Here is a 13,369-nt window from a genome sequence, read left to right as displayed (position 1 = left end):
AAAAGGTTTTATAAAAGGACGCCAATTAGCAGACCTCACGCATGATCTAGTCGGGCCATAGACATCGCCTCCACTTTCTCTCTTCCTCTGGCCACCCGCACTTTGGAAGCAACCAAAGCCTTTGATAAGGTGAATTGGGATTATTTGGTAGCGGTTATGAAAAAATTCAAACTAGGAGACAGCTTCCGTCGAGTGATAGCACTTATTTATAAGGCCCCAACAGATAGACTGCTTGTGAACAACTCTCTGACAGAGGCCTTTAAAATTACATGGGGCACAAGGCAGGGCTGCCCGCTTTCCCCCCTCCTTTTCAACCTTTATATCGAGCCCTTTGCTCAGGTTCTTAGAGAGGAGCCTAATATCCCCTCTTTTAAATTTGGTGGTTGGGAAAGGCAGATAGCCCTTTATGCAGATGACATTCTTATCTTGACATCTGACCCGGATCTCACGTATCCCACAGTTATTAAGAGGGCGGAGGAGTTTGGTAGGGTTTCTGAGTATGAAATAAGCGCAAACAAAACCGAAACTATGGCCTGGAATATCATTAATATACAACTTGATGTGGCTTCCTCCTTGCGATATCTTGGAATTAGAATTATCCAGGAGGTCGGTAAAATTGCAGTTAGATCGGGTCGCTAAAGAATGTCAGAAACAGTTAAAGTCCTGGGCCTACCTCCCCTTATCCATCTTGGGGAGGACAAATTTAGTGAAGATGTCTATCCTGCCTAAATATACATTTCTCTTCAACTCCATCCCCTTGGCGTTCGACACTAAACAGATAGATAAATGCCAACGGGAGATTAATTCTTTTGTTTGGAAATATAGAGCCACTAGACTAGCGTGGAAGAAGTTAAGGCGAAGGAGGGGAAAAGGAGGGCTGGCACTACCTGACCTGCAATATTATGCATGGGCCTTCCAGCTCTCGTATTCCAGAATGCTCTTGAAAACATGCTCTAATACATCGAGAGGAAATATGTTTCGGCCTACGCTAGAAGGTGCCGATCTACCAGCTGATGGCTTCCTTTTTAAGTTTGGGGACCAAAAATTCTTCAAAAAGGTAAAATAAAAAGTTTTTCAATCTTTGGCTAGAAGTTGGTCAATAACCAGAAACAAAATAGGGATTTGCTACTTTTCAAACCTTGCACCTTTGTGGGACTCCCCAGGTACTCCATCTTGTCTTCTGGACAGTCTAGCAAGTCCCGTAAAGGATGCCGGGATCTTGAAGTGGGGAGACTTGTTGGCAGGGGGCTCAATGTTGTCTTGGGATGAGTTACGGGAGAGAGTTGGTCCGGGCCTATCAAGGTTTAAGCATGTGCAGCTGATCAGTTGGGCTCAGGCATTGTGTAGAAAGGGTGTCCCCCTGGGAAAAGTTATTAACTTGGAAAATCAGTTGGTGGAAAGGCCAGGGGGCGGCAAAGAGGTTGCACTTTGGTATTGGATGATCTTGGAGGAGATAGATGGGGATTTTGAACTCCCCGATGAGCTCTGGGGGGGCGAGTTGGGCTTTCAGTGTGAGCAGCTGTGGATGGACTCATTCACCCTTCTGCATAAAATAGTGGAACCAGCATGGCTGAGGCGCAATCACCTCTTCACGGCACATCGTGCATATCTTTCTCCCTCAAAACTATCGAAATTTCAGCCAGGGAAAACATGTAACAAATGTGACTTTCCAGAGGCATCTGATGTGCACATGTTTAAAGTTTGCCCTCCTATTCGTCTCTTCTGGGAGGAAGTGAAGGCCTCGTTGGAATCTATCCTCAATAATTATTATAATTATAATTAATTATGTGCCGTGTGATTATGTGGCACTGAGCATTATTTGGAGTGTATGTTGCATGCAGTGTAATTATGTGGAGTGTAATTATGTGGCACTGAGCGGTATTTGGGGTGTATGTTGCATGCAGTGTAATTATGTGGCGTGTAATTATGTGGCACTGAGTGGTATTCGAAGTGTATGTTGCGTTGCGTGCAGTGTAATTATGTGGCGTGTAATTATGTGGCACTGAGTGGTATTTGGAGTGTATGTTGCGTGCAGTGTAATTATGTGGCATGTAATTATGTGGCACTAAGTGGTATTTAGAGTGTATGTTGCGTGCAGCGTAATTATGTGGCTTGTAATTATGTGGCACTGAGAGGTATTTGTAGTGTATGTTGCGTGCAGTGTAATTATGTGGCACCGAGTGGTATTTGGAGTGTATGTTGCGTGCAGTGTAATTATGTGGTGTGTAATTATGTGGCACTGAGTGGTATTTGGAGTGTATGTTGTGTGCAGTGTAATTATGCGGTGTGTAATTATGTGGCACTGAGTGGTATTTGGAGTGTATGTTGCATTGAGTGTGTGGCCTAAAGACTGTACCTAACAGGGAGGTCTCCCAAAAGGCGAGATCGGTCTAGAGAGAGGTATGTACGGAGCAGTGAGGCCTGGGAGAGGAGTCTTTACAGAGAAATTGGGCCTACAGAAACCAGAGACCGGCGTGGAGAGAGAGGCCTCTGCAGAGGAGTGAGGCCTGGTACCCAAGAGGAGTCTGTTCCGTGCAGAGATGCCTGTAGAAATCAGAGACCGGCCTGTAGGACGGGATATGTGCATAGCAGTGAGGACTGCAAGCTAGGAGAGGCGTCTGTGCGAAAGAGAGAGGCGTGCTGTGCAGACGGTGCCAGCTCAAAGGATGGGCTGCACCCGGAGCAGCTTGTCTGCGGCCTGTGCAGCTGGGAGTGCTCTGCACCTGCCAGCCAGAGCTGGACGCCTGGTCATATATGGTCGAGGAATGCAGTTTATTTGAAGACCACAACTGGCGCACCAGATAAACAAGCAGGCATCCACTTCTGTCATTACAGCTGATAGCAGCAAAAAGACAGAAGTGCACGCCTGCTTATGCCCGGGGGGGACTGACATAAACAAACGAGCGTGCGGCGCCTCGTGCTGGCAGCAGGGGGGAGGGAGAGAGGAGGGGGTCTGCGCTTGCTACCCTTACGGGAACAAGCGCTGACACCATATGTTTGCAATTTAATTACAAAAATATGGTGTCAGCGCTCAAGCCCGCAAAGGAATAGCCACATGAGCATGCGTTGCCATTGAAGGCAATGGAACACGTGCACTGTTGTGGCTTAAAAAGTGGACCGATGGCATTAGGTCTCCTCCTAAGCAGCGCATGCATGCTGCGTAGGCGAGACGTAAAAATGGGCAGAGAGTGGGCGGAGGTTCCACGAAGCTTCCACTCTATAGTGTTTACTGCATGTCTCAATGAGACAGCACAAGCGCTGCCTAGGCGAGACCTGAAAAGGTAGTTTAAGACTTTGGAAGTACTTTTAATTCCACAGTTGAAATTGGACACAGATATTTTTTTAAACCCAGCCTGTAAGGCAGGGCTAGCTTTAAAATGACACCAGACACTACATCAGTGCACATTTACACGTAGATTGTTTGAACCAATTGTAATTGCACTATTTACCATATACCTTGAAAACAGAGCACTGGTCCTGGGCCCGGTTCACAGAGGCCAGTGCGCATTTAGAGTCAGTAACCACCAGTATCAATCAGGGGCGATTAGGGCAAAAAGTATGTCTCACCTACAATGGGCCATGGTATCCTTGCATGGATTATATAGGAGAACATGTTCAATTCTGGGAAGACTAAACAATTTTTCTAAGCCTTGTGATTTAACCAAAACAGGTGAGATTTGGATCAGAAGGACTTATCTGGATTGGAGGTAGTGGGAAAAAGAGGGGGTAGAGTTGTCAAATATCCAAAATCAGGAATCCAAACCGTCCCTGGCCTGGAGCCGTACTTGGACTTTGCATCTAGCAAGTGGGATAAGACTCTTTCAAAGAGATTTAGGATGAAGATTATCTGATGTTACCTTTGTTTTCCCCTTTGGCAGTATGATCCCTCTTTTATTCTTGTTTTTCTAAGCGACCAAAGCTCTCCCAAGAGTCTCCTTTTTTAAAAACATTTTAATCCTAATCCTAATCCAAGTTCTGTGGGGTTCGGGCCTCACAATGTGCGGGCCTTCGCCATTGTATTTGGAATTATTGATTACACCTGAGATATGTTATAGCATATATTCCTTTGTAAAAAATGCCCTTTGGTGAGGAAGTTTATGCTCGTCTGAATGAGGGAAGTGGGGTCCTCTTTTACTGTAAAGTTTATTCATTTTTTTATGTGATTTTTTTTAAACTAATATGTTGAATCCTTTCCCCCTCATGCCGACATGATTGGATTTTATTAATTATTACGCATAAAAATTGTACATGTTTTTATTATGAATATGTAATGCTCGAATCAAGCTATTTGATTTGGCTTAGTTCAATTAAATACTTTACCAAACACCATAGTATCATTACAATGCTTTTACGTGGATATAGGAATAATTATTCTTTCTTTTTCAGGTATTAGTCGCTCGCCGGATATCTGGTGAAATTGGTGCTGAAGATGGCTGAACCAACAGGACTTTTTGGAACACACAATTTTTGTGCATTCATTTACCTACAAGCAGCTTTTATTTTCGATTGTAATTACGTTCACTCCTCATTTTACGGGTTTGAGTTAAAAGTTTCATAGTTAAAAATCAACTATGCATTTGGCAGGGCTTGTGCTTCTGAAAGCAATTTGCTAGTTTGATGTAAATAGGGTAAGTTTGTAATAGTATACATGATATAGTATTTAGATCCATACACTGTGTGGGAATTATATATATGTATGTTCCTTCATTGTTTGCCAATATTTATACTTGGGTAATTTTAATGCTTTTATTATAGCAGTTACCTACAACAAATGTTTTCTTTCTCTTGGTAATAAAAAGCATGCATTGTTTGCTGCCTACAACTGGTACATTTTAATATTTCCTAATGTTTGGCCCAAGGGTAATTACCACGATGGGTTCAGGTGTGTTTCTATGTATGTGGTTAACGCATAAATTTGGAGAAAAAAAATGAAAACACCCATAGAGCCATTTTCTTTAAAATGAACTTCTATTTCTGTTTTCTAAAATAGTCACTGTTTTTATTATCTAGAAATAAATTACTTTATTCAGGAGACTAAACTAAGTGATTGTGAGTATTTATAGGAGCTTTGAATGTTGCAGGCTGTTTTAGCGTCCATTTGTTAATCATAGATTTTTTTTCATTGACTGCGAGCGAGACAAGACTTGACAGCAAAACTAGATAAAGGCCTAGATTCACAAATTTTTCATACAGACGCTGCACTACAGCATCCAACATTGCTGCACTGCATTGTGCAACAGAGAAAACACATCCCAGCGCCATATCTACAAAGTTGGCCTGCAGCTGGCGTCACACACTGTGCTGATGCACACCCTCGAACAATGGTACAAAGATAAATGTGTACTCTTCAGCATAAGATCTGACCTAGCGTTGCACTCTTTTTGTAGAAATTACTATGCGTAGACAATTTCAGAAAGGTTACACACCATGGATGTGGGTTGTGCACTACAGCACACTAGAAGTGATTCAGGGGCATACTTATGGGTATATGGTATAGCACAGCGCAGCAAGCCACCTTGCTGCACTACTGTACGTCAAAGTGAAAGGACAGAAATGTGCCGCACCTATGACATACAGCACATTCCTGTCCTTTCCTCTTGTGCTGGTGCCGCTTCAGCAGCCTTACACCAACGCAGGCACCCTAGCACCCCCACCCGCATGGTGCAAGGGTGCCTGCTTTGCATGCATGATCGCTTTTAAGCCTTTCTGTGCGTCAGATGGCCCCCCGGCCGTCTGACGTCACGGTGGGCATGTGCGGAGGACGGCCAGGGGCCGTCCTGACCACGCCCAGTAATAAATCACCCGCACCGCGGCGGAATTCCAGCTGCTGTCAACAGGTTAAAATCAATCCTGGGAGTTTTTTTCTTTTTTCTATTTCAGCTGCAAAATGCAGCACACATAGAAAGAGGAAAAAACAAGGAGAAATAAAGTTATTTCTACTCGTTCTGCCTCCCCTGGGAAAGTATAAGGTTCTGGTGCAGGGATGCATCAAAATCCATGGGCGTTGCTTGGGAATACCCACCTTTATGCCCATGGAATGCCTACCTAGTGCAGAGAAAGGGAACGTGCAATTTGTGATCACTTGCTTTACTTCATAACTATGAGCCCATTCAAAGCCACGCAAAGCCACCTCATAAATATGATTTGGGGCTCATAAATCTGCCCCTCAGAATTTTGGAAAAATTAAAACATTTTCGCCTTGCAAAAAAATTTGACTCCAGAGCATTTTGGTCGCAGGTAAACTCAATGAATAGAACCACAAATACCATAAGTATGACCTGCGTCTCGGAGATAGCATGGGCCCAGCATCTATTTGACACATTTTCAATAAACATCATGTAACAGCTGCCATTAGCTGCAATCTCAGTATACGAAACTAAAAAAGTGGAGATTCAGCTCTTAATCGCTTCCGACTCGATAAACAATCTGGAAAAGAAAAACGAAGATTTAGGTCAAACCCCCCGAGCTTATACTGAAGTAGAAATTCTGCGAATCATAAGGAAAAGTAGGCTAGATAGTGCACCAGGACCGAACGGCGTCCCCCAGGCAATTTACAAGCAAGATCCTCATTATTGGGCCTGTAAACTCAATAATCTGTTTCAGACGATCAATGTTACCAGTCGCATTCCGGAAAGCTGGAGAGGCGTGATCCTCAACCCAATATATAAGGGCTCGTACGGATCCAGCAAATTTTCGCCTGATCGCGCTGATAGATGCGGAGGCCAAATATTACGCTTCGTTGATTCTAACCGACCTTGTAAAATGGTCCGATGATAATAAAAAAATCCCCGCAAATCAGTCAGGGTTTCGGCGTGGTACAGGCACAATGGCAAATGTCATAGCAATAAGCCTGATTGCAGAAAAAAGCCTACGAGACCGACAAGCACTTCATCTATGTTTTGTGGACTTCAAGGCGGCCTTTGATCATGTTAGCCGACAAACATTATGGGCTAAATTAAAGCAACAGGGCCTGCCGGACACGATCTTAAATCCAATTATGGACCTTTATACCAACACTTGGATGCAGGTTAAGATCAATAACGGCCGAAGGCTAACAAGGAAGATTACAACCAGTGAAGGATTAAAACAAGGTTGCGTCTTGGCCCCTCATCTGTTCAACCTATTCATGGCCAATTCGACACCAAGGCTAGATTGGGTCAATGCACATCCACCATGGCTAGGGACTTTGCCCCTTACACATCTATCTTACCCAGGCGATGTTGTCCTTCTAAGTCAAACAAGAATAGGACTGCAAAGTCTGATCCATGAGTTGGCTGAATTCACCAAAAAGAATCTGATGGAAATAAATAGTAAAAAACCAAAGGTCATGATTCTAACGCATCGTCGCTCTAAACGGCCGAAATTTCCAATTAACAACATAAACCTGGAAGTGGTGGACAGCTACAAATATTTGGGGATACAGCTGGATAGACGGCTCACATTCTCCACGCACTTCGACACTATTGAAAAGAAGGGAACTGCCTTATTGCATTCATTCTGCAGGTTATCCAAACAGCTAAAAGGTCCCTTGTTCACCCCCCTTCTCACAGTTATCAAAGCCAAGCTACTTCCAACGATAGCTTATGGCAGTGTGGTACATAATGGAAGAAGTGCACCGCTATTAGATAAAATTCAAACAAGAGTGTACAAACGAGTATTTTGTTTACCGTGCGATGCTTCACCAGCACAGGTAAGTCTCGAATTTGGATTGCAGTCCCAAATATTGCATAAAAGATATGAGTCAATTAAATTTTGGTATAACATCTGGCTCAACTGCGATGTAGAAATTAACTCTGCCATTTGGGCCACCTTGCAAAGCAACCCTGAATCTCATTATGCGAAGTACCTAAATTCCTCCCTGAAAAGCACTGAGATGACAGATGTTTGGCAAAGGAAATTACCAATATCAGCATTTAAGCAGATCGTGAAAAAAGCATCTAACTTGTTGGTCGAAGACAAAACAACTTTAAGATGACGTGCACACGCATGGATGATTTTACAATCCTACAAAAGGCCGGTACCAGCTGCCTATCTAGGCCTCGCTTGTCCTCCCCACCTAAAACTAAAGTATTTGAAGTTACGCATGGGAAAACTGCCAACAAACGCCGACCAACCTGGCTGGAGGACTCCGGGCTCTAAGGATTGTAACCTATTTGGCGCAGCAGTGCAAGATTTCATACATCTGATTTGCATCTGTCCGGTGTTGGAGTGTTATCGCCGGAGTATACTCAGGAGAAAGTTTAACGAAAAAGGTATTCGCACATGCCGCTCAGCAATATTAAACGTGTTGGAATCAGTGGACCCACAATTCATCTGTCAAATAATTAAATATGTAACCAATTTTGAAAATTTACTGAAAAGATAACACAAGTCAGAACTTTGATCTTGCGATTTATACTAGTTGATTTAAAATTTGTTTCGCAAACTATTAACTAATATTGGGAAATTATGTAAAGGACAATAAGGCCAAATTTATAACTCACCAAGTGGCATAAAAAAAAATAAAAAAAGTGTATTTTTTATAACAAAGGTGGTTTTAAAATTGTATTTAATGTATAATAGTACGTAAAGAAAAGTATTTTATTAACTGGAATATTGTAACGGATTTTATTAACTATAGAATGAAGAATTTATAATCATACTCCCTTGTTTGCAACTGCTTCAAGCAAGTGTTAGTTTCTGACATAAAGCCTTGTCTGGCTAGCTTAGTTGATCAGTCTTTGCATCAAAACTTTGAGGTATTGTGTTTATTTGTCCCAGTACCACCCCCTTTGATAGGGCAGAGCAGTTTTTGAGGTGTGGAAAGTTCACATTTTGGGAAAAAAGCACCTTTTGCACTAGACATGCAGGTTTTCATTGAGCCCTTTTAGCTGAAAATGGTGTGCCTTTCATTAGCTGTCCCGTTCAGAATGCAAAGACAAACCGTTTTCATGTACTAAATTATTAGTTACAAACTGCAGATATCGAAAGAAACAGATAACTGAAAATGAAATCTAGAAACCTCTGAAACAAGCACTGGCAAAGCCAACAGGTCTGGATTTAATGTGCTCACACATGTACACACTGGTGTACACAAATGGCCAGCTGCAGAAATATGCAGGCCATTGACACATGGAATTTTTTCCAGTACAAACCGTTGTCAGTCTTTGAGCATTCTGCCCAGCTCTACACAGGTGTCTTTTAAGAAAGAAAAGATGTTCTTATTGGGCAAATGTTTGTTCTAGAACAAAACTGCAACAAAAAAAATTCTTTGTCACTTCTGTTTCTTTAATAGAATCATTACAAATTTGTTATCACTGGTTATCTACATATTGAGCTCTTGCAAATAAAATAACCACCGGTCTTCCTCCTTTCTGATGTATCACCTTGTCTAAAACCCTTTGAAGACCTTTTATATATCGCTTTTATAATAAAGATATTAGCGTAGGGCAGATTTATAAGCCCCCTGCACTGCAAGTACGTCACTTTTTCTGACGCACTGGCAGCGCATTTCTCTGCCCCATATTTACAAGGACAGAAAAAGCCACCCTGCTTAGCTTTTCTTGTCCTTGAAAATACAGCCTCTTTACATGCAGCACTTTGTGGGTGTTGCTGTGAGTGTTCCTATGCAACACCCAAGGAACCAGACACATTTCCAGATTTACGAGGATTTGTAAAACTGGAAATGCGTCAGTATGCTAGGCCATCCTAGGGGTGGCGTAGCGAGGCGCAACGAGGAGAAATGTTTTCCTTTCTCTTAGTTGTTTTTCCTCTTTCAATGCTTGCTGTACCACCCCCTTTTGTACCGCTTTTGGCCGCCATAAGTGTGGCAGGGTATGCTCAGACGTGAGACCCTTGCTCACTTTGCCACTGGATTCAAGCAAGACGGGCTGAAGACGGCTGTAATGCCAGAAACCGGACCTCGGAAGCTTGTTTCCGGTCCAGGGAAGGTATGGCTTGGCAGTTCGGGCTGAACTGTTCCCATGAGGCACAGGGTCAGACTGATTTGCATATAGCCATGTCTGAACTGGGGTGGCAGAGTGGGCTAAAGAACGGTGATGGATTAAACCCAGATCTTTTGACTGGGTGTGAGTGTTTGATTGGTTTCGATGCTCCGTCCATCACCACCCCCTTTTGTACCACTTTTGGCCGCCATAAGTGTGGCAGGGTATGCTCAGACGTGAGTCCCTTGCTCACTTTGCCACTGGATTCAAGCAAGCCGGGCTGAAGACGGCTGTAATGCCAGAAACCGGTCCTCGGAAGCTTGTTTCCGGTCCAGGGAAGGTATGGCTTGGCAGTTCGGGCTGGACTGTTCCCATGAGGCACAGGGTCAGACTGATTTACATATAGCCATGTCTGAACTGGGGTGACAGAGTGGGCTAAAGAACGGTGATGGATTAAACCCAGATCTTTTGACTGGGTGTGAGTGTTGTTTGATTGGTTCGGATGCTCCGTCCATCACCACCCCCTTTTGTACCGCTTTTGGCCGCCATAAGTGTGGCAGGGTATGCTCAGACGTGAGTCCCTTGCTCACTTTGGCACTGGATTCAAGCAAGCCGGGCTGAAGACGGCTGTAATGCCAGAAACCGGTCCTCAGAAGCTTGTTTCCGGTCCAGGGAAGGTATGGCTTGGCAGTTCGAGCTGGACTGTTCCCATGAGGCACAGGGTCAGACTGATTTGCATATAGCCATGTCTGAACTGGGGTGGCAGAGTGGGCTAAGGAACGGTGATGGATTAAACCCAGATCTTTTGACTGGGTGTGAGTGTTTGATTGGTTCGGATGCTCCGTCCATCACCACCCCCTTTTGTACCGCTTTTGGCCGCCATACGTGTGGCAGGGTATGCTCAGATGTGAGTCCCTTGCTCACTTTGCCACTGGATTCAAGCAAACCGGGCTGAAGACGGCTGTAATGCCAGAAACCGGTCCTCGGAAGCTTGTTTACGGTCCAGGGAAGGTACGGCTTGGCAGTTCGGGCTGGACTGCTCCCATGAGGCACAGGGTCAGACTGATTTGCATATAGCCATGTCTGAACTGGGGTGGCAGAGTGGGCTAAAGAACAGTGATGGATTAAACCCAGATCTTTTGACTGGGTGTGAGTGTTTGATTGGTTCGGATGCTCCGTCCATCACCACCCCCTTTTGTACCGCTTTTGGCCGCCATAAGTGTGGCAGGGTATGCTCAGACGTGAGTCCCTTGCTCACTTTGCCACTGGATTCAAGCAAGCTGGGCTGAAGATGGCTGTATTGCCAGAAACCGGTCCTCGGAAGCTTGTTTCCGGTCCAGGGAAGGTATGGCTTGGCAGTTCGGGCTGGACTGTTCCCATGAGGCACAGGGTCAGACTGATTTGCATATAGCCATGTCTGAACTGGGGTGGCAGAGTGGGCTAAAGAACGGTGATGGATTAAACCCAGATCTTTTGACTGGGTGTGAGTGTTTGATTGGTTCGGATGCTCCGTCCATCACCACCCCTTTTGTACTGCTGTATTCCTCAGCATACATTGATAGAGGAAAATCCCTGTAGTGGTTGTTTTTGTGCAGGAAGGTGCCCCTTCCTGCTCAAAAACAATTTCCCAGTAATGCAGGAATCTTTGCACCATGGTGCAAGGGTGCCTGCGCCAGCGCATGGCAGCTGTTTGTGCGCCAGCGCAGGGGAGAGTACAGGAATGCAACATATCATTGTGGATATGTCGCATTCCTGTGCTCTGGAAGTGCCCCAACGTGGCAAAGCCAAAGGGCTTGCAGTGCCATGCTGCGGCACCTTCTTGTAACAAGTTGTGTGTCTAAATGTTCAAGTCTAGAGCTACAAAACTCATAAAATCGGCAGCTTCCATCTTTTTGTAGGTTTTTTTCTCGTACAAATCCAGATGCCAAATTGCCTTTTCTCGAAAGCATTTTTTTGTAGCTTCTTGGCTGCAAGCAGTTAATTTGAGAGTAATTCCAGGTACATAATTCTTAATAAACACAAGACAAGTGCCCTTTATAGTGTGCCCCCATCACCCAAGCAGGCACGCATGCAATTGCAGGTACCACAATGACATATGGAAATAACAAAAGGGGGCACTGAAGCACAAGATCCCAGACCTGAGTTGAACATACAGGCATGTGGTGTCTATTTGTATCACGTTGATCCTGCACACAACACTAGTGATGAGGCAGTGAACTCGACGAAACCACAATTCATTAATGAACACTTCAATCCAATGCATTAATTAACAACAAACCAGGTACCTTTCCCATCACTTGTTGACTTTATGCTTGTCTTTGAACTTGTACAGAGCTCCACGGTCTTTCAAATAGGTTTGCTCTAAGAAATATCACATATATATAATTTTATATATACACACATACATACAACATGAACCCACTGTGGTAGAGCACAAACCCTGATCCTGGAAGAATCAGCTTGGATGTCTGAGGCTGAAGCACTCTACCTGATACTGCACACCATACCCAGGCCCTCATTTATGGGGATTTAGCATAGAGCAGCGCAGCAAGTCATCTTGCTGCACTGCCCTATGTCAAAGTGACAGGGCAGGATTTCCCTGTATCCATGCAATTCGGTGCATTCCTGCCCTTTGCCCTTATGCTGGCGCTGGTTCGGCAGCCTAGCGCCAATGGTGCACCATGGTGCAAGGGTGCCTGTGTTGTCAGTAGACTGGTTTTTGTGCAGGAAGGGACTCAATTAATCCATGGTCATCAGTATTGAGACATATCCCATTGAACGCCAAATTGCTCTGTATGATCTTGTTTCCATCAACACATCACATATTCAATGCAAGCGCAGTGTCAATGGAAATGAATAGCTCCAAACACAAAGATGGAGTTGGTTGTTGCTGAGAAAAGTCCTTGGAAACTAGACACCCTATGGGTATTGCAGAGCGAGTCACATCAAGCAGTTGTCCATCACAAGGAAAGACCTGCTTCACATGCGGACGGTTCCGTGACTTAATATCGAGGGACATAATATAGAATGCCCAAAATATCGACTACAAAATATAGAATCCTTATCCACAAACAGGTAAGTACTAAAATATCGAATCCAAAATATAGAATGTTAAAATATAGTTTACTAAAAAAAAAAAAATTTCAATGTATTAAAAATAATATAAAATTAATTAAATATTAAAAACAATTAAATAAAACATACTTAAAATAATGTAAAAAAGCTTAAAATGTAAAAATAATAAATGTAATGTAAAAAAATCGAGAATTTTTTGGATAGTGAGAGGGTAAAATTTACAATTCCCATTCCAGTGAGTGCAATAGTAGGAAAAGTGTTGGATAGCGTAGGGGTAAAAATTACTATTGCCACACCAAAGAGTGCAACAATAGGGAAAGCCTTGATAGTGTAGGGGTAAAAATTACTATTCCCACTCCAGTGAGTGCAAC

At 43.7% G+C, this 13,369-nt stretch overlaps 1 protein-coding gene across 2 annotated transcripts in view; it reads left to right on the top strand.

Annotated features, from left to right (window-relative positions):
- LOC144823936 (sperm-specific sodium:proton exchanger-like) overlaps positions 1–5,033 on the top strand; it is an 8,804,346-nt gene extending 8,799,313 nt beyond the window's left edge. For both annotated transcript variants that reach the window (XM_078682870.1, XM_078682871.1), the window contains one exon: positions 4,387–5,033. In XM_078682870.1, coding sequence (XP_078538996.1) covers positions 4,387–4,437 — 51 coding nt within the window. In that variant the 3' untranslated portion in view covers positions 4,438–5,033. The remainder of the gene's footprint in view (positions 1–4,386) is intronic.
- Positions 5,034–13,369: the final 8,336 nt, after the last annotated feature.

The sequence above is a fragment of the Lissotriton helveticus genome, chromosome 3_1, assembly GCF_964261635.1.
Source record: "Lissotriton helveticus chromosome 3_1, aLisHel1.1, whole genome shotgun sequence".
NCBI lineage: Eukaryota > Metazoa > Chordata > Amphibia > Caudata > Salamandridae > Lissotriton > Lissotriton helveticus.
This window is presented reverse-complemented; position numbering and strand designations above follow the sequence as displayed.